The 18747-nt window shown below is 48.9% G+C and overlaps 2 protein-coding genes across 3 annotated transcripts; both read right to left on the bottom strand.

Moving 5' to 3' along the window:
- Positions 1 to 5725: 5725 nt before the first annotated feature.
- FLAD1 (flavin adenine dinucleotide synthetase 1) lies at positions 5726 to 11354 on the bottom strand. Of its 2 annotated transcripts, XM_008592704.1 has the most exons (7): positions 11135 to 11354; positions 8760 to 9504; positions 7700 to 7844; positions 7145 to 7243; positions 6873 to 7062; positions 6041 to 6114; positions 5726 to 5934 (listed from the first exon to the last, which is right to left on the bottom strand). In XM_008592704.1, the coding sequence occupies exons 1-7, from the start codon at positions 11213 to 11215 to the stop codon at positions 5799 to 5801; spliced, it is 1470 nt and encodes a 489-aa protein (XP_008590926.1). In that variant the 5' UTR covers positions 11216 to 11354; the 3' UTR covers positions 5726 to 5798. The 2 variants fall into 2 exon arrangements, with proteins under 2 accessions (XP_008590926.1, XP_008590919.1); XM_008592697.1 differs by lacking the exons at positions 5726 to 5934; positions 6041 to 6114 and adding an exon at positions 6219 to 6346 and having other exon boundaries at positions 11135 to 11277.
- Positions 11355 to 14486: 3132 nt separating this feature from the next.
- On the bottom strand, positions 14487 to 18701 carry CKS1B (CDC28 protein kinase regulatory subunit 1B). Its single transcript, XM_008592637.1, has 3 exons — positions 18539 to 18701; positions 16290 to 16417; positions 14487 to 15009 (listed from the first exon to the last, which is right to left on the bottom strand). The coding sequence occupies exons 1-3, from the start codon at positions 18595 to 18597 to the stop codon at positions 14957 to 14959; spliced, it is 240 nt and encodes a 79-aa protein (XP_008590859.1). The 5' UTR covers positions 18598 to 18701; the 3' UTR covers positions 14487 to 14956.
- Between the last annotated feature and the right edge of the window lie 46 nt (positions 18702 to 18747).

Here is an 18747-nt window from a genome sequence, read left to right as displayed (position 1 = left end):
CCACCTCTTTCCAGCTCCCTCCCCCCAACCCGGCTGCCTCCGCTTCCCTCGAAAAACCCGCCGCCCAGGAAACCGCTGGGGGCGCTCAGACCGCAGCCCCCCCGCCCGCCGCCCCCCAGGGCCCCCACCGCGACCGCCCAACCCACCTGAAGGGGCCGTGGCTGCCAGGGGTACCCCCTCCCGCCGACTCCCCCCACACCTGCGGGTGGTACTATTTATAACTCCGCGCCTACTCCGGGCCTCTCGGCTGGAGTTGGCTGCCGCGCAGAGCTAATCGCCGCCGGGATCTCTGCGCCCCCCAGGGCCGGGGAAGGTAAATTTAGCTTCAGGAAGCCCCGGGGAACATTTTCCAAAACTCCACGTCCCAGAGTAGGCGAAACAGTACCCCTCTGCTCTCAGCTTCCCTCCAACCAGCCACCAGGAGGCGCAGATCTCGCGGCTCCTCGAACCCAGCCAGCTAGGAGTTAGGGTCGCTGCTTTGAAGCGGGGGTAGGTAAACGGCCGAGGGTGAATGATGGAAAATATTGAGGGGTAGAGGTCTGAGAGGCCAGAGAATGGCTGGAGGAATGGGTGCGATCCGAGGCCAGAGGAGATTCTGGAGTCAGGGTAACTGAGGAAAGGGGCGGGACTTATGTCTATTGAGGGGGAAAGAGCTCATTGGCAAATAGGACGCAAATATGCCCTTGGGGGTCTGCGCTCTGGCACCACCAGTGAAACGATTGCCACAGCCACCTTTCTTTCTTTTTCTTTTTTTCTTTTTAAAGATGACCGGTAAGGGGATCTTAACCCTTGACTTGGTGTTGTCAGCACCACGCTCAACCAGTGAGCTAACCAGCCACCCCTATATGGTATCCGAACCCCATGGCCTTGGAGTTATCAGCACCGCACTCTCCCAAGTGAGCCACGGGCTGGCCCCCACAGCCACCTTTCTGCCAGCCTCTTGCCTCTCCGTGTTGCTGGGAAAACGTGGGACCCTCCCAAGATCACTGCTATGATATCAGGTTAATTGCGTACCTCCCACTCCTTTGCTGTGACCCCTCTCCTTCACTTGCCTCTCACACGCCATTGAGGGTCCTATATCCGACATAGTCCGCCAGGAATCTTGGATATTAGGCCTCTCCTCATCTTCTTGCTGTCGTACTTGGGGGGTCACTTCCAGCTTGTCCGCCTTGTCTCCTCCATTCCTACCCCACCCATTCCCCTTGTGGCCACTAGAGGGCCCCGGGGCGCCGAGGGGTAGGTGAAGTCTCAGCCATCCCTCTCTATCTTGGCACTCTCCCCTTCACCCTCATCCCTACTCCCCGCAATTTCCTAAGAGAGTTGTTTGGACACTCAAAATCTGAGTTGCTGTAGTTGGGGAGAGGACATTGCAAGGAAGCTGCAACATTTACTTTTCCCTTCTAGAGGAGTGGGGACCTGTGGGCTGGCAAAGATCTCCAGACCTTTGTGGATTAGGCGAGTTGAGACCCCCAAATGAACCGAGAAACCAAGAATGAGGGGAGTTTAGGATTGAAGCGAGAAGCGGCAGAGCATGGAATGGATGCAGAATGGGGGTGGTAGTACCCTCTACAGTTTCGGTTGACTGGCCCAAGTTCCTGGGAGGCACCATCTCCCTATCTCCCTAAACACCAGATCAGAAGAGGAAGGCAGGCTACTTAGGAGAAGCCCTGAATTTGAGATCTGAAAATGTGGGTTCACTAAATGACTACTCCACTGCTGTGTGCTGTGTGTACCGTCTTGGACAAATAACTTCACCTCCTTCTGCCTGTTTCTTTCACATTAACATGGGATAATTACCCTTGTCTTGCCTACTTTGGAAGAGGACTTTTGTGAAGCTCAAAGCACTGTGTAGTGTGAAAAGCAGTCTTAGAATGGTATATAAGGGTTTTGTTATTCTTCTCATTCCTCTCCTCAGTCCTTCCACTGTCAAAGCTCTCTTTCCAGCTCTGACACTCTCCTTGGGACACTGGCAGTCTCTACTCCTCTTTCCTCCCCCAGCTCCCCACCACCCATCACACCACAGGCCACAGCTCTGGGCTCCACCTTCCTCCACCCACCACTTCCCCAGTGGTCTTTGCCAGACATCCCCTCCCCTGGTAAACGCCCTTGTGCCCAGACCTCAGACTCCAGGATCCACCTACAGGCATTGCCCAGCTTGGTGGGAGCGGGGCCTAAGAAAGAAAAAGAAGGCAGGAGGCCAGGACCTGAGTCAGGGAAGGGCTGAAGCTGGACAAGCAGTGTGCAGGCTATGAAGGGGAGGGAAGAGCCCCAGATTCAGATGGAAAGGTGAATTATGTAACTATTCCCACCACTAACCTCTCTCTGGTTGGCTTCAGGACCTTACCCCTTGTCACTGCTGTGCCCTGAATGGACCAGGCAAGAGCAGTAACTTGCATTTTGTGGATGCCTAAAGAGGGTCACTGTGCTGCCAGGAATAGGAAATAATCTTGAGCTGGAGTACTGCAGTGTACTATGCTGCTGTAAAAAAGAATGGGCAGACTTTAAATGTAGTAATGTGGAATCTTGAATCCTGTACAAGTTATATTAAGGGAAAAACAAACAAGGTGCAGCACACTATGTAGAGTATATTAGCCAACTATAAAGATTAAGCATATACAGAATCCAGCCACTTCTCACTACTGCTATTGCTGTAAGCCTTGTCTGAGCCACCAACATGTCTAGTCTATATTGTGCCTATTACCCCCTGATAAATCTCTCATATTCTATCCTTGCTCCCCTAAAGTTATCTCAACACAGCAGTCAGTGTGAGCCTTTTAAATAAAAACTCAGTTCCCGCTCAATACCCTGCAATAGTTCCTCATTCACTCAGCATAAAACCTCAAGTTCTTACTTAGGCCCTCCATGACCTGTCCCCCTCCCACCCCCCAGCCTGACTTTTTCTTTTCTCCAAAGTACCTAGTACCTAATAACATCTATATACTTAAGAAAGAAAATTATACTTTATCTTCTGTCTCCACCCACTAGACTGTAAACTCCATAAGAACAGGGTTCTATTTTGTTCACTGCTGTATCCAGAGCACCCAGACTGGCATGTAGTATATGCTCAATAATATCTGTTGGGGCCGGCCCGGTGGCGCACTGCTACAGGGTGGCGCTCCCACCGAGGGTTCGGTTCCCACATACAGACCGGCCGCTCACTGGCTGAGCGAGGTGCGGGCGCAACACCGAGGGTTGCGATCCCGGGGCCGGGCCCGGTCCGGTACGGGTGCGACACTGAGGGTTGCGATCCGTTGCCGGTCACGAAAAAAGACAAAAAGGAAAAAAATAATAATAATAATATCTGTTGAATGAATGAATGAATGAAGATGCAGTCTATGCATAGGCTGTCTCTGGAATGCTCTCCAAGACATTGGTAATTATGGTTACCTCCTGGGAGGAGATCTGGAAGATTGGGAAACAGTTTTTACTATTAGAATTCTTTACTCTAGGCATATATCACCTTTACCTAAAGAACCCAGAGGAGAAGGAGCTAAGAAGGCTGAGGAAGAGGTAGTCCCAGGGAGGGAGGGAGAGGGCCTCATACACCATCTCCAGGCTGATGCTCCAGGTGAGAAAGGGTCGGTGGGGTGGGAGGGGGGGCGCATAACTGGGCCCCAAAAGGGGCCAGGGAATACTAGATGAGGTTCCCAGGGAAATGATGAACAAGCCCTTTGGCTGGCTCTGAGGTTGTTGGGGGCTGTGGGTGGGCACGGCAGTAAGCATGAGCAAGACGACATACATGACTGCTGTGTACCTACCACGGGGAAAACGTGTTGGTGGCTGCCAAGGGTAAGGGAGGAGTCAACTCTGCTCATTCTGGCTGTTTGTGTCCTGATAGAGCACGCTCTACTAAGCCTGAGGGACCTGTGTGCCCACACCGGTACCTTTCTTTTCTTTTTAAATTTTTTTAAAGATGACTGGTAAGGGGATCTTAACCCTTGACTTGGTGTTGTCAGCACCACGCTCTCCAAAGTGAGCCACAGGCAGGCCCTGCCTTTCTTTTATAGCTTTGTGTGTGAGCTAGGAGCTCTTGTAGCTCATGGGGCCCTACTTCCTCCAGGAAGTGGGGACTAGCATCAGTTCAGTGCTTTCCCCAGGATCTTCAGCGGCAGGAAGCTGCCTACATCAGGTCTTCTATCTGGGAAAGGGCAGGATCCTTTGGGTTCCCATCGTAACACCCAGGGCCTCACAGAGGAAGACCCCACCCTCCGTACCCACTGGTTGGGAGGAACCTGGCCTTTCTGCTCTCCATCCTCCCAACTCAGGCAACAGTGAGTCAGGAAACCTGGCTTTCAGTCTTGATTCTATCCAGGACAAGTTTCTTCCCTCCCTGGTCTGCACCCTGGCTCCAAGACCCTTCCAGTGCTAACTTTTTCAAATTCCTCTTTAGACTTTTAGAAGTTTTGGTCTCAGGCTGGCAGATTAGCTGTTTGTTACAGCACAGCCTCCTAACAACAAGGTCAAGGGTTTTGATCCCCATACCGGCCAGCCACCAAAAAAAAAAAATTCCAAACCTAACAAAAAAGAATGAAAGAACATTTGGTCTCAAGGCCTATTTATTATATGTATAGTTCAGTGATTCTCAAACAGAAATCTTAGGGGGTGGCCCATTCCTGATGCTAAGAGGGCATGGTAAGATTAACCATCTGGGCTGGTGGGCTCACTGTGCCAAGCGTGGAGGAGCACCAGGTCCTGCTGCAGTCTTATTGGGGTCTGAGCCAGCAAGCCAACCTTCTGCCCACCAGAGATCCACCAGAGGTGGGGGCTGGGAACAGAGGCCCAGAGATGAGGCAGGTATGACAGATGGCACAACTTTGCAGGATCTACACTTCATTCTTCACTCGTTGTTTTTGGCCCATCCTTGGTCAAGCACAGCTGGCCCCAGAAGTCTTGAGGGGTGTTGGGCTGGATGCTAAAGAAGAGAATGGAAAGCTGAGAGGCAGGCTCTGCCACAGAAGCTGCAGCCATGCCTCCTGTGTTTGCTCTACCCTTCCCACCTGAGTGATGCCAGTCATAGTGCCGGTGTGGGGGAGGCAATCTGCTGCTTTTAATCCAGCAGTTCCTTGATACACCAGCAGCAGAGGAGGATATAGGCAATTTCCTTCAGGGTCCGCTGCAAGCCCTCCCACCCTGTGCCCATCTTAATGACAGGCACCCGGAGCCCAGCATCTTGCAGGGCCCCTCCAAGGGAGAAGGGTAGGGCCTGGGCTAGGGGCTGTATCCGGGGCTGCATGTGGGCAGCAGTTCTGAGGAAGGGTGTGGGAGCTGCCTTTAGTGCCTTTTATCAACACTGTCCCCACCCCCATCAGGCCTCATGACTAGAGAGACAAAAGCCCCAGGGTCTAGCAAAGGGAAGGTTCTGGGCCTGGGAACAGGCTGAGTCAGCCCCTATGGACAGGGATGGGGGGTGGGGTTAGTAGGAGGGAGGGCCTGGCCACTCCATCTTTCATCTTCTGCATCCAGGCCAGCTCAGCTTCCCTTCTTCCAGCCAGGGTGGTGCCCTGCCTGGTTGCCCCTTTCCCAGTTGGTTGGCACGACTCCTGCTCCCCCCCTCTGGTGGGCTCCCGATGAGGCTGGCAGTGAAAACCATCGATGAGAGCTCCTTTCTAGCCTGTTCTGCTCTACCCCTGGGCCCCTTAGAGTGAGCACAGCCAGCTCACAGCTGGCAGTGTCTGGCCCACTCTGTTTCTCCCAACTCCCTGGAGCAGGAAGATACAGCTAGAACAACAGTGAGAGGCACAGTTTATTAACAGGTTACACCCCAGGACAGCCTCTTTCCCTCCCTCCTGGGGTGGAGGTCACATGCGGGAGTTCCGCTCCTCATCTTCATTCTCCAGTAGGTAGGCTGGACGGTAGGTGGAGTGTCCTCCTGGGCTCAGGCACTTCAGGGCTGGGTTCCGTACTGTGTTCTCCCGACTCCCCAGCGACGTGTACCTGAAGCAGGTAGAATGAAGGGCAAGTGTGGTATGGGGTGGGCTCTCCCTATCCTAGCACCCTCATGTCCTTCCCACACCCATTCTCTTTCCCCTAACACCCTTACCCTCGGTCATACAGGATACAGTATGGGACAAACAACTGACGCAGAAAGTCCCAGATGTCTCTGTAGGTCCAGTCCTGAGAGGTCAGAGTCAGAATAGTCACAAATACTCCCCTCTCCCACACCTACCCCTTACCATCCTGGGAAGGGGCCCATCCAAAACTCTTCTGCTCCCTTGGCCTCTGAGGGAGGACTTGATATCTGATTCTCTGGTATGTCTTGCTCAGTGTAGGCTAAGCAATAAGGAAGAGAAGGCTTTCATCCTCTCCCCTCTCCGTTCCAGATCTGCCCTCCATTGGAGTGTAAGCTCTGGAAGGACAGGGAGGGACCACATCTGCCTAAGCCAGCGCTGTCCAGTAGTACTTTCTGCAACAATGGGAATTTCTACATCTGCGCTAATATGATACTTACTTGAAGTGTGGCTAGTATGACTGAAGAACTGAATTTTTAATTGTATTTAATTTTTAAAATTGCGATAGAATTCACATACCATAAAATCCTTCTAAAATATAAAATTCAGTGGTTTTTAGTAATCTGTATTTTATTTTAATTAATTAAAATTTAAGTATAAATAAATGGCTAATGGCCATCATATTGGATAGAACGGGTCTAAATCACTGTTCTTTCCACAGGAGAAAGCACAATGCCTGCTGCTAAACTAGTGCTCAATAAAAATTGGTCAAAAGAATGAATGAACAAATAGCACTGCCTCCCTTGGATGATGGGGCCCCTTTGTCCAAGCCCCAGGCGATAGCCTCCTCCCACTAGGGGAGCCAGGGTACAATGACTGACAGGGTACATGAGACTGAAGGCAATAAAACCTCTTCCCCATTACCAGCAGCGGGTTGATACGCATGAACGAAGGCCAGCCTGGGTCAGTGGGACTGAAAGGGCAGAGGCTACAGGAGTAAGGGTCAGTCCGGCGAGTGCCCATCAGGACGGCCTCCAGCTGGGGGTGCTGCACCTGCAGCTCACCCAGGGCCTGCTTCATGTCACCCTCGGCCTCCAACACCTGCAGATTATACCTTAGGAAGGAACAGAGGTGGAGGTCAGGAGTGGGCCCTGCCAAGCTCCTCTTGGAACCCAAACCACCAGGCCTTCTAGTACCTCTTGATGGTGTCCTGTAGAAACTGTTCCAGCTCAGGGAAAGGGGAGATGCTTCGGATATACAGGATCTGGAGGGGGTTTGGACCATCAGGGAATTTCCTGGGGAGGGGAAAAATCCAAAGATTTGCCAGCATGGACAGGGAAATGGCTCTCTAGAGAGTTCACTGTTCTCTTTGGCTCCTGGGGTGGGCATCCACCCGTTCTTCACTTTCTTCATCCTTTCCATCCATCATACCCACTTCCTCTGGGAAGCCCACTCTGATCTCTCACCTCTCAAATCACAGCACACATCTCTGTTTCAGGTATGTAAATCTCACCTCCCCAACAGGACTGTCACTTCCCTGTGGTCTGGGATGGTGGCCTGCACATTCATACCAGGGCCAGGCATGTGGCAGATGCTCAAAAAATGTGGTAGGAGAATGGAACTGAGGTCACCATGGCTGCCTCCCTCCCAGACTCCACCCACATGCCCCCCTTCTCCCTGCTTTCTGGAATTGGGAACTGGAGAATGGAATCAGTTATCTCTGGGGTCTTGCCTCTCAGGGGGTAGCTCACCTCTGCACAGCTGCATGGAAAAGATGCAGGAGGGCGGTGCAGTCCTTGCCCCCATTGAAGCCCACACAGAGTTGGGTGAGGCTGTACTGAGCCAAAGCAGTCTCAATAGTCCGTAGGGCGCCTGCCACCTTTCCCCCCAAAGACCCTGTCATTCAGGCAGAGAAGAGGGCATCACACAGAGGCACATGGCTATCAAAAAGGAGTGAGGGACATTTTGCCTTTGCTTAAAACCCTTCAACATCTTTTTTTTTTTTTAAAGATGACCGGTAAGGGGATCTTAACCCTTGACTTGGTGTGGTCAGCACCACGCTCAGCCAGCAAGCTAACCGGCCATCCCTATATAGGATCCGAACCCGGGGCCTTGGTGTTATCAGCACCGCACTCTCCCGAGTGAGCCACGGGCCGGGCCAGCTCAGACCCTTCAACATCTTTCCAGTGTTCCTAGGATAAAGACCAGACTCCTTCGTGCTGTTTACTAGGCCCTGCAGGGTCTGCCCCCTGCCTGCCATTCAGCCACACCTCACCTAACCTTAGCTTCAGTATCTTTCCTCTGGAGTTAGAATGGGGGCGGGTGGGTATGGTATTCCGGTTTCCTTCTGTTCTCCTAAACCCCATGCTACTTCCAGGCCCTCTTTTGTACTGTTTGCTCTTGCCTACCTCCTGGTCTAAGCAAATCTTTATCACTCAGCTTATATGTCACTTGACTAGAGAAGCCTTCTCTTACCCCAGATCAAGGGTGATCTTCCTGCTGTAGAGTCCCCTTCATCACTCACTTTTCATGCATGATAACCTGTTTAACATCTACCTTTTGTGTTAAACCACTGGTCCGTAACAGCAGGGCATACATTTGTCATGTTGAGCTATATCCCCAACACCTAGCACAGTGCTGGTGAAAGTAGGTACTCAATCAATATTTACTGGAAGAATGAGTGAATCAACAGGAGCTATCTTCCACTTTCTTTGAGATTTGCAGGAAGTCCCCAATGGCCCCTGCATTACTGAGACCTACAGTGGCCCCAATGGCCTGGTGCATGTTACCCCTCCCCCAGTAGTCCCCTACCTGATTCAGTGAGTTTGTATACAGCCTCACTGGCCTGCTCCACAGCGTTGGGCATGTAAGGGACCAGGGATCCCTGGGGCAGACGAGCAGTCAGGTAGGCCAGGCATTCTTCCAGGGGCCCTTCTTCCTCTGAGTCTAGAGTCAACTTCACCTGATAGTAGTTGTTGCCCCAGTCAGGGTAGGAACCCAGGCCAAGTCTACGCCCAAAGTGGGCCTGGGCTTCAGCCAGGATAGGGGCAATAGAGGCCTCGGCGGCAGCCACATACAGCTCCCTCAAGTGGAACTGAACAGCTGTGTTTTGGAACAGTCCCTTCAGCCCCTCCAGCACCCGCCGCAGCAGCTCTGGAATGCCTGGGAAGAGGTAGACATTTCGGACGGAGACGAGAGGGAATCTGAAGGGGCGGCCAGTGCGAGGATCTGTGCCATAATGCAGGCGGGCAGAGGAGGGTACCAGCGACAGCTTCTCCCAGCCCTCCCCTCCTAGGGCTTTGATGGCTGCTTCCAGCTCAGGGTGTGGCTTGAGCTCATCCCCAAAGGCCTGTGCCACTGCCTCAAACGTCACATCATCATGAGTGGGGCCGATGCCCCCTGACGTGAGGACATGGGTGAAGCGGCTGGAGAAGGAGGTGATCTCAGCTGCAATGGTGGCTACCTCATCAGGTACAACAGAGACTCGGCAAACCTGGACTCCCAGGGAGCGCAATGTCCGGCACAGAAAGTAGGTGTTGGTGTCCTGAGTGTGTCCCTGGGGGTTGGGGGGGTGGAGAATGAGATTGTCAATACAGTGGGAATGAAGGGCAGAGGGGGTGGGGTGATAGTTCTATCTGCCTGATGATGGGTGCTCTTTGGGGGACCACAGCAGGCTGCCCAGGAGCCAGGACTGGGCACAAGAGTGGGAAAATCCATTTGAATGGAGTCAGGGATAATGTGATTCACCTTGGGCCTCCTTCTGTGCACTTTGACCCTGACCTCACCTATGTTTATGGATTCAGTGATCAATTCTATGTGGACAACTCACACACTTCCTCACCAATCCTGACAATTTCAGTCCTCTGGCTCCAAGAGCTTGTTGGGCAGCCTCTCTGTAGCCCTGGCTGTTGTCACTTTGGTCAATCGCACCCCCAGACACTGAGCACAGCCAGTCAGGCCCTTCATCCTGTCAACTCTACTTCTTTTTTTTTTTTTTTTCTAAAAAGATGACCGGTAAGGGGATTTTAACCCTCGACTTGGTGTTGTCAGCACCACGCTCAGCCAGTGAGCGAACCGGCCATCCCTATATGGGATCCGAACCCATGGCCTTGGTGTTATCAGCACCGCACTCTACCGAGTGAGCCACAGGCCGGCCCGCTGTCAGCTCTACTTCTGAACTGCCTTCCCGTCTGCTGTCTTCTCTCTGTCCCCACTGCCACCAAGCAGGCCCTTGGCACATTTCACCCGGACAATGGTGACAGCCTCCTGGCCAGGCTCCCAGTCTCCAGCCACAGTGCTCTGCTCTTTGTCTCCCGAGTAACCTTCCCAATGTGTCACTGTGATTGCATCACTCTTGGGCTCAAAAGCCATTGGTTGTTTCCAACTGTATACAGAATAAAGTTCAAATTCCTTCGCATCGTATTTGAGGTTCTCTGTATTGTGTATCCAATCTTCTTTTCCAGCCCCATCTTTTTCTACTTCTTTACAGAGGGTTTAGTGGTTAAGAGTTTGTGTTCTGGAGTAAAGGAGAATCAGGCTGGAATCCTATCTCTACCACTTCCTAGGTATGTAACCTTGGGCAAGTTTTTCAACCTCTCTGAGCCTCAGTTTCATCATCTATTAAATGAGATTTATAAAATAAAAGTACCAACTTCGTGGGGTTGTTGTGAGGATTAGTAAAATCACATATGTGATGTAATAAGCACATTGCCAGGCCCTAGTAAGCACTCAAAAAATATTACTATTACAAACCAGATGCATGCCATGTCCTCTAGTAAGACTTCCATGATCATTCAGAAGGGATTCATCCCTTCTAGTACTTTCCTTCTAGCTCGCTTACCCACTCTGCTGAGTGCCTTCAATCATTTCCAAACAGGCTGGATATAACTTAAAATATATAATACATGCACCTGTACTTCCTCTGCTCACTGGACTTCCTGTCATTGCTGTGTAGCCCCTCCACCCCCTACCATACTGCTTGGCAAATTGTAGGGAATTTGGTACAAGTTTTCAACAGAGTAATTGAAAGAAGAAGGGTCACCTTTCCTCCAAGGTTGGACTCACTCGAGGATGTTACTGCAGCAAGGGGGTTCCCATCCTGGTTCACCTCCCTTAACAGGATGTGGAGCAGGCCCTTAAGGACAAAAGAACGCCCCACCCTCCTCCCTCTTCTTTCCCAGACACACCTTGAGGATCTCATCTCCAACAATGATGATGCCCGCCGTCACGCTGCGCCCCGGGGGAAGTTCAGAGGCCCTAGATGCCATGGTCCTGCCTTCTCTGCCCCTCTGCAAGGCCCTCCAGTAGCCACCCAGACCCCCAAATAGGGGTCGCAAGTACGGGGGTCCCGCCAGGTCTATAGGGCACTGGGGGCAGTATCCTGGGAACAGGAGGTCCGGGGTCGAGGAAACCTGGAGGAGCCAGAAAGGACAATGCGGGAGAGCAGGAGTGCACGTTCCTCTTTAGAGGAAGACCCTCAGTCGTTTCTAACCAGACCCTTGACAAGCGACTTCTTTATTCCCGGCTCTTTAAAAATGTGTTCTCAAACCCCAACCCATGTTCCTTTAAATGTCTTCTAAGCTTGACTCCAGTTCTGCTCTCACGAGAACCTACCACTTCAAATGTCTTCTGTCTGCTGAGCCGGTCTCCTCAAGTGTCTGCTCTATATTGGGCATCTGTACCTTTAAATATCTCTTGTCCTCGGGGCATCTGCCCCTTTAAATGTTTACCTTATCTTGGGCTTGGACCCTTTAAATGGCCCCTCTCTCCACCCCCGACCAGAACCCAGTCGACGTCTCCTGCAGCCTTCTGCACCCTTTCTAGCTTGGATTCCCCTCTCGTCCCACCAGGCTTCGGACTATTGAGCTCTTCTAGGCTCTCACCTGCCTATTTTGCCCTCTCACCAGGTCTTTCCCTTTCCTTTCCTCACGTCCCGGGGCAGCTTCCGTACTCAAAGTCCCACCTTACTCACACCTAACTCATATTGATTGGTCATTTTAGCTGTCGCTTAGACTCCTCCAAGGATCCCATTGGTGTACTCTACTATCGCTCTCGGACTTTAGTCAGAGAGCGGGAGCAGTGCTGGGTAGTTATCGGCGACAGCAACGTGGTCACGCCTCTCCCGGAAATGTGGAGACCGGTCCTCAGCCCATGGGGGGCGGGACCTAGGGGGTTTGGGGCGCTACAGGAGCTATGGTTGGAGATACTCGGAGGGCTTTGGGGTGCTCCCTTCTGGTGCTGGAGGTAAAAGGGAGCTTGACTCTAACCTCCGTCCTGTATTCAAATTCTTGTATACACATGCTATTTCTTTTCATTAACCATGATTAATTCTTGGCTCAGGGTTGTTGGGGGGTGGTACTGGCGTAAGAAGGGATTTTACTTCGTAGCAGAAGGAAGTTGGAGGGACACCGAGAATGATTATCAGCTTTGCCTGTGGGGTAGGAGGATATTGAAGGTGAGCTTTTAGTATGTGGAACCTTCATTTGTCTCTAGCATAAACGATTACCTAAACATCTTTGCCAGGAAAAGGTCTAAAATCCTCTATCTCTCCACCTTGCTCCAAACGGTACTTAATTCAAACATTACTTCTTTCAGTTATTGGTCTTGTAGGTACAAATGAGGCAGTGAGTAGGGAATGCCTTGTGTGTCCACTTTGGATTCTCACGTCATCCTAGCTTACTCCCATTTTCAGTTACCTTTGGTCTAAAAGTGTTTCTTAAAAAATTTTCTTCTGCGGATCTTTTTAATATGCAGAATCTGATTCAGTAGGTTTGGGTGCATATATATATATATATATATATATATATTTTTTTTTTTAAAGATGACCGGTAAGGGGATCTTAACCCTTGACTTGTTGTTGTCAGGACCACGCTCTCCCAAGTAAGCCAACCGGCCATCCCTATATAGGGATCCGAACCCGTGGCCCTGGTGTTATCAGCACCGCACTCTCCCAAGTGAGCCACGGGCCGGCCCTATTGGGTGCATTCTGAGCCCTGCATTCGACCATCTCCCAAATGCTGCTGCTGCTGCTTGTGGGTGGACTACTGTTTGAATAGTAAGGGTCTAAAATTCATCTTTTGGAGGACTGGTTTCATTTTACTGTTCAAAAACCCTGTAAGGTAGATATTATGCCAATTTTACAGATGGGGAACAGGCTCAGGAAGGTGAAGGGATGCCATGCAACCACAGAACACTACAGTAAATGGTAGAGCCATGCTTCTAGACCGTTCTTTCTCAAATAAGCCGTGGTTTTTTTCAGTTAAAAAAAATTAAATCAGCTCTTAAAAGGCAAAAGAAAAATCCCACTTGCCTGATGACATAAGTCATATGATCCAATATCTTTATTAGTAATAAAGGTCATATCTGACTCCCTCCCAAAACATCAACACTTTTCCAATCCTTTACTAGTGGTTCAAGCTTAAGCCCACAGTAGAGTTAATTGCGGAGCTTGTTAAAACATTCCTGGGCTCAATTAGTTTAGGATTCAGTAGGTCTAGGGTGGAGCCCAAGAATTTGCGTTTCTTTCTTTTTTTTAAAGATGACCGGTAAGGGGATCTTAACCCTTGGCTTGGCGTTGTCACCACCATGCTCAACCACTGAGCTAACCGGCCATCCCTATATAGGATCTGAACCCGTGGCCTTGGTGTTATCAGCACCGCACTCTCCCGAGTGAGCCACAGGCCGGCCCAGAATTTGCATTTCTAACTGAACCCGTGGCCTTGGTGTTATCAGCACCGCACTCTCCCGAGTGAGCCACAGGCCGGCCCAGAATTTGCATTTCTAACTACTTTCCAGGTAATGTTGATGCCTCTGGTCCAGGGATGACACTATTTTAGGAATAAATGGATGGAAGACAGGAAAAAGATTAAAACATAATACTAAATGAGGGAAATTACAGGGTAAGCTATTATTTGGTAAAATGCCCTTAAACAGCTATAGTTTACACCTGTTTCCTCAAGGCTCAGTGCAGTAACTACTTGCTAAGAGTGCTTGAAATCCCCACTTCCAGTCCACACCTGAGACCAATTAAGTCAGAATCTCTAGGAATGACACAGGCAGCAGCACTTGGAAAGCTCCCCAGCTGATTCCAATGTTCAACCAAAGTTGGGAACACTGAAAACACCCCTCAATGAGTGGGCACAGTGAATAAGTCATAGGTGTGCCTTAGTCTCAGGTAGGACTTGGAACAAATGAGCCTCTGGCTGACAGCCTCCTCCCTTTACGTTGTGTCCCCTTCAAATATCGGAACTATGTTAAAAGCAGCACTCCTGACTGTAGGAAACTGTTCATTTGTTTTGATAAGACAAGGTTGTCTCTATATAACCTCTACCTCAGGCTGGTTGAGAGAAATATATTTCAGTAGATGTTTGACAGCAAGTTTGCTTAAAGTAGATTAAAAACCAGTTACTTTAATGTTCAAATAAACCTCATTATCAGCAAAGAGCTGAACTTCACTATCAAACTGAAGGGCATATAATTAGAACCATGGTATTGAATATGATGCTCACCCTGAGAGTAGAGGAAAAAACAATTTCAGAATTAGATTATAAAAATTCCTCTTTAATCAAGGCTTTTAACACAGAACAGATTTCTTGAATAAAATGGAAAGTTTCCAATACATTGAAACATAAATCCACAAGTCACCATACATACAACACCCAGCAGGAAAAAACAAAACAGCAAGTTTACATAATCCTTTAACAGCCATGGTCTTATTCTCAGATGCTTCCTCCATCTGCCAAGTGTGTTCTGCTGGATACAGAGCTCACTGTGGCTCCTGGGGTCACACTCAGCTGAGGCTGTGACCCACAGAGACCTCATCTGGCTGGACTGTTGTGGTGTCAGCTCTGCTCAAGAAGCAAAGCAGTTACCAGTACATTCAAACAGTGTACTGAACATCCTTTAAATATCAAAGTGAGAAACAAGAAAGCAACATAATATTATCAGAAAGATGTTAGAAAGTAAGGACAGCTGTGTAAAGCTTGAGGCTGAAAAGGAGCTTGCCAGCTTCATTTCTTTGGCTTCTTGGGTAGAGGTCGTCGGAACAGCAAGATATGAGGTTCTGAAAGAGCAAGTGAAATCTAAGAGACAAATACACCATTCTATGCACAACCTATAGTGTATTCCACGACCACCTCCCAGCTATCACCCATTCAGATCTTTATTTTTATTTTATTTTTAAATTTTTTTTGTCCTTTCTGTGACCGGTAAGGGGATCGCAACCCTTGGCTTGGTGTCGCCCACACTGCACTCAGCCAGTGAGCGCACCAGCCATCCCTATATAGGATCCGAACCCACGGCGGGAGCGCCGCTGCGCTCCCAGTGCTGCACTCTCCCGAGTGCGCCATGGGGTCAGCCCCATTCAGATCTTTATAACTAAATTAAGATTTAAGCATATGGCCTTAGAAGCAGACCCAGAAGTCTGGTCTGTCTGCCAAGTACAGAATTGTTAATATCAGTTCTCTTGCTATGTTTGTACAGCCCTGGGGTGTCCTTTATTAGTGTTGCCTGGCAGCTGGGTGTCTGGTGTCTTATCAAGAAATATACTTTTGGGATGGCCGGTTAGTTCAGTTGCTTAGAGTGTGGTGCTGATAACACCAAGGTCAAGGGTTTGAATACCATATCAGCCAGCCACAAAAAAAACAAAACAAAAAGAAACTTTCCTTGGCTTATTTAGAACAGGTCTGAGAATTTGCTTTCTTATGGAGAATGAAGCAGGAGCCATAACCAGGGTATATGTGACCTTAAAAAGAGTACCCACTGGGCTGGCCCATGTCTCACTTGGGAGAGTGTGGTGCTGAGAACACCAAGGCCACAGGTTCAGATCTCTATATAGGGATGGCCGGTTAGCTCACTTGGGAGAGCATGGTACTGACAACTCCAAGTAAAGGGTTAAAAGCCCCTTTCCGGTCATCTTAAAAAAAAAAAAAGAGTACCCACTGGGCTGGCCCATGTCTCACTTGGGAGAGTGTGGTGCTGAGAACACCAAGGCCACAGGTTCAGATCTCTATATAGGGATGGCCGGTTAGCTCACTTGGGAGAGCATGGTACTGACAACACCAAGTAAAGGGTTAAGATCCCCTTACCGGTCATCTTAAAAAAAAAAAAAGAGTACCCACTGAATTAAACATTAAAGGAGGTTTTTCAGCGATAGGTTGTCTCAACTTCCCAGACACTTTAGTCTTATTTTTGATACTCCAGTTTTTCTTCAGATGGCTGGTGGGGGAAAGAACTAGTAAACTGCACACCCCACTTCCCTTATTTCTTTGGGTTACACAATCTTATTCCTTCATTCCCTTACTGTAGCAGTCATATATGGCTGCTTTTAGCCATTGCACTGACCTGGTTCATGGATCATATAATGGACCCATCCCTGACTCTGCTGAACACCAAGATTCCTCCATTCAGATTCAGACATCAGATGGGTTTTAGGGACCAGCTTGGCTATGTCCTTGGGCAACATGACATGCCTGTAACAGAAAGGGGGAGGTGGAGAATTTGTGTCAGTACTGGTTACAGTTTGTTAGACAAGTGCCTGTATACAAAGCCGAGAAAGGAAAGAAAAAGAAACCAGTTTTTGTTGTCAGGGAGTTCATATAATCTTTTTGTGGGGTAGAGGCAGCTAGAAATACAGGCCAAGTTATGTGAATCTCACAAGTGTATATTAAAAAGTACAGATTAATGAATAATTCCAGTGAATAAGCATCTAAGTTCCAGGCACTCTCGATATACATTTTCTTTGGCTTCATGGACCTTACAGTCTTCTAGTTGATTATCCATAGTATAGTGGGAGCCCCACAGAGCACACAGTGTTAATAATTAGAAGTGGGTTTTAAACAGGATTGTTAAGGAAGGAAGAGAAGTTATTTTGTGAAGAGGATAGGTTTATTATGGAGTGGAAGAAGTATCACAAAGGATGAAATGAAGACATCTTACCCTTTAAAATCTATCAATCTCATTTTCCTAACTCTGAAAGGATGTGCCATGAGACTTCTTTTAGGAAATTCCATGCTTTCCTAACCAAGAATAAGTCTCTCTTCATGGCAGAGAAATTATTACTCTTACTTGAATCAGACTAACACAGACTTCATCATGTTCAATGAAAATATACTAAATGCTCCCTCTGTGCTAGTATCACAGGGTTTCCCCCCCCCAAAGAAATGATTCTAGTATAAATGTCTGAAATAGCCTACATTCTAATAGGCCACTAGCACAAAATCTGGCTTCAATACATAGACAAAAAACCTCCTCTTAAACAAAATGCCACTAACAAGCTAAGAGTTACATCTTTTAGGGAGTAAAACTAATGATTTATCCCCAGCCCTGCAAATGCTATAAGCATATAGTTTTAGTTAGCTTAGCTTAGATGTAGAAGAAAACAGATAAGAGAAAGAAAGTTAATTGGGTCCAAGAAGAGTCTGACATTGTCTTGGCATAATGATGGTTGTGTATCTATCAGTACACATTGAGTGCCCAAAGCCCTGAACTAGGCTGCTTGAAGAGACTGAAGAAAAGCAAGTTTCCATTTTATGTTCTCTAATTCAGGAGACAAGATGCAAACTAGGAAGTTGTATTACAATTAAAACAGATTAGTGTAATGCCAACATTTGTAGATGTCGTCTTTGTCTTCACTCATTTTCCAATCTAGAAATATTATATATTATGGACTTAAAATTTATCAAATCCAAACGCTGCATCCAGTACAGGGATTCCTTCTTCATATCCTTGGCAGATGGCTATCCAGTATCTTCTAAACAGTATCAGTCAAGAGGCGGTTTTTCCTTCCTACTTGTTTTTTCAGAGTCTCATCTCAGACAGTATCCTCTAGGAAGCTTTCCCCAAACCTCCCTCTTCTTTGGTAAGTCTTATGTGCTCCCGTTACACCCTGTACATAGCTGTAGCATAGCACATATCACCTTTCTGCAGTCTGTATCTTCCACAGATTTTTTTTAAGTTTGTGAACAGCATAGGCTCGCACTTTAGCAGAACACCTGAAACCAGTAAGCACTCCATAACTGTTTCCTAAATAGATGCCCTTCAAACATTTGAAGGGTATCTATCTATTGGGCCCATATTAAATCTTTTCTTAATGTTCTTGGCCAATTTTATTCCACTCTACTTCCAAGCAGCCCCCTTCTTCAAACAAGCCAGACAAGTACGCCCCTCCCCCCCCATGAATAAACAATACTCAAGCTTATTCAGAACTCCACACGCTTTAAAGACGCTAGGAAAATTCCAGCTCCGCTTTTACCACCTTCTCCCAATAGGCTCTATAAGATTACACATGCAGTCCCCAGAAGGCAAGTTGAAATTGCCCCCAAAGTTGAGAGAAACCCGCAAGGGTGAAAGTGGTCAGCACTCTGACCACGCCACCTCAAAACAGAGGCTGACTCCAAAGTCGCGACCGCTTTATTTTACAATCGCCTTCCACCTTTCGCGCATGCGCTTTTTAGACTTTTAAACTAGCACACCCACCCTGTTAATCTCCCGCGCATGCGCCTATTCTGACCCCTCAGTCCCGTTTGCTAACTCCTCGTGCCCTCATTTGTCAAGATTCACGACCTCGCTATGGCCCCCTCGCCCAGACTAACCGGTACTCGAACTCCTCGTCGTCGTATTTGTCCGAATAGTAAATTTGTTTGTGCGACATGATCGCTCTGCCTGCAGGCCTTCAGCCCCGTGCCGCCGACCTCCAAACAACTCCCAGCAGCACGCGCTCCCACCCTCTTTGGCCTCGCTTTCAAACACACCGCCCGCACTTGCTATTGGTCCCTTTGGCTCAAGGCGGGACAGTTCCACC

The sequence above is a fragment of the Galeopterus variegatus genome, unplaced genomic scaffold (assembly GCF_000696425.1).
Source record: "Galeopterus variegatus unplaced genomic scaffold, G_variegatus-3.0.2 Scaffold154, whole genome shotgun sequence".
Lineage (NCBI taxonomy): Eukaryota > Metazoa > Chordata > Mammalia > Dermoptera > Cynocephalidae > Galeopterus > Galeopterus variegatus.
Note: the sequence above shows the minus strand (reverse complement) of the source record. Positions and strands in the feature narration are given on the sequence as shown.

Excerpts from the sequence above, each read along its gene's own strand:
- FLAD1 (XM_008592704.1), bottom strand. The coding sequence starts at position 11,215 with ATGGCATCTAGGGCCTCTGAACTTCCCCCGGGGCGCAGCGTGACGGCG. Across the intron at positions 9,505-11,134 it reads TTGGAGATGAGATCCTCAAG|GGACACACTCAGGACACCAA; the intron begins GTGTGTCTGGGA and ends CCCAACCCCCAG. Across the intron at positions 7,845-8,759 it reads ATACAAACTCACTGAATCAG|GGTCTTTGGGGGGAAAGGTG; the intron begins GTAGGGGACTAC and ends CCTGAATGACAG.
- CKS1B (XM_008592637.1), bottom strand. The coding sequence starts at position 18,597 with ATGTCGCACAAACAAATTTACTATTCGGACAAATACGACGACGAGGAG. Across the intron at positions 16,418-18,538 it reads GACGAGGAGTTCGAGTACCG|GCATGTCATGTTGCCCAAGG; the intron begins GTTAGTCTGGGC and ends TTTCTGTTACAG. Across the intron at positions 15,010-16,289 it reads TTATATGATCCATGAACCAG|AACCTCATATCTTGCTGTTC; the intron begins GTCAGTGCAATG and ends TTGCTCTTTCAG.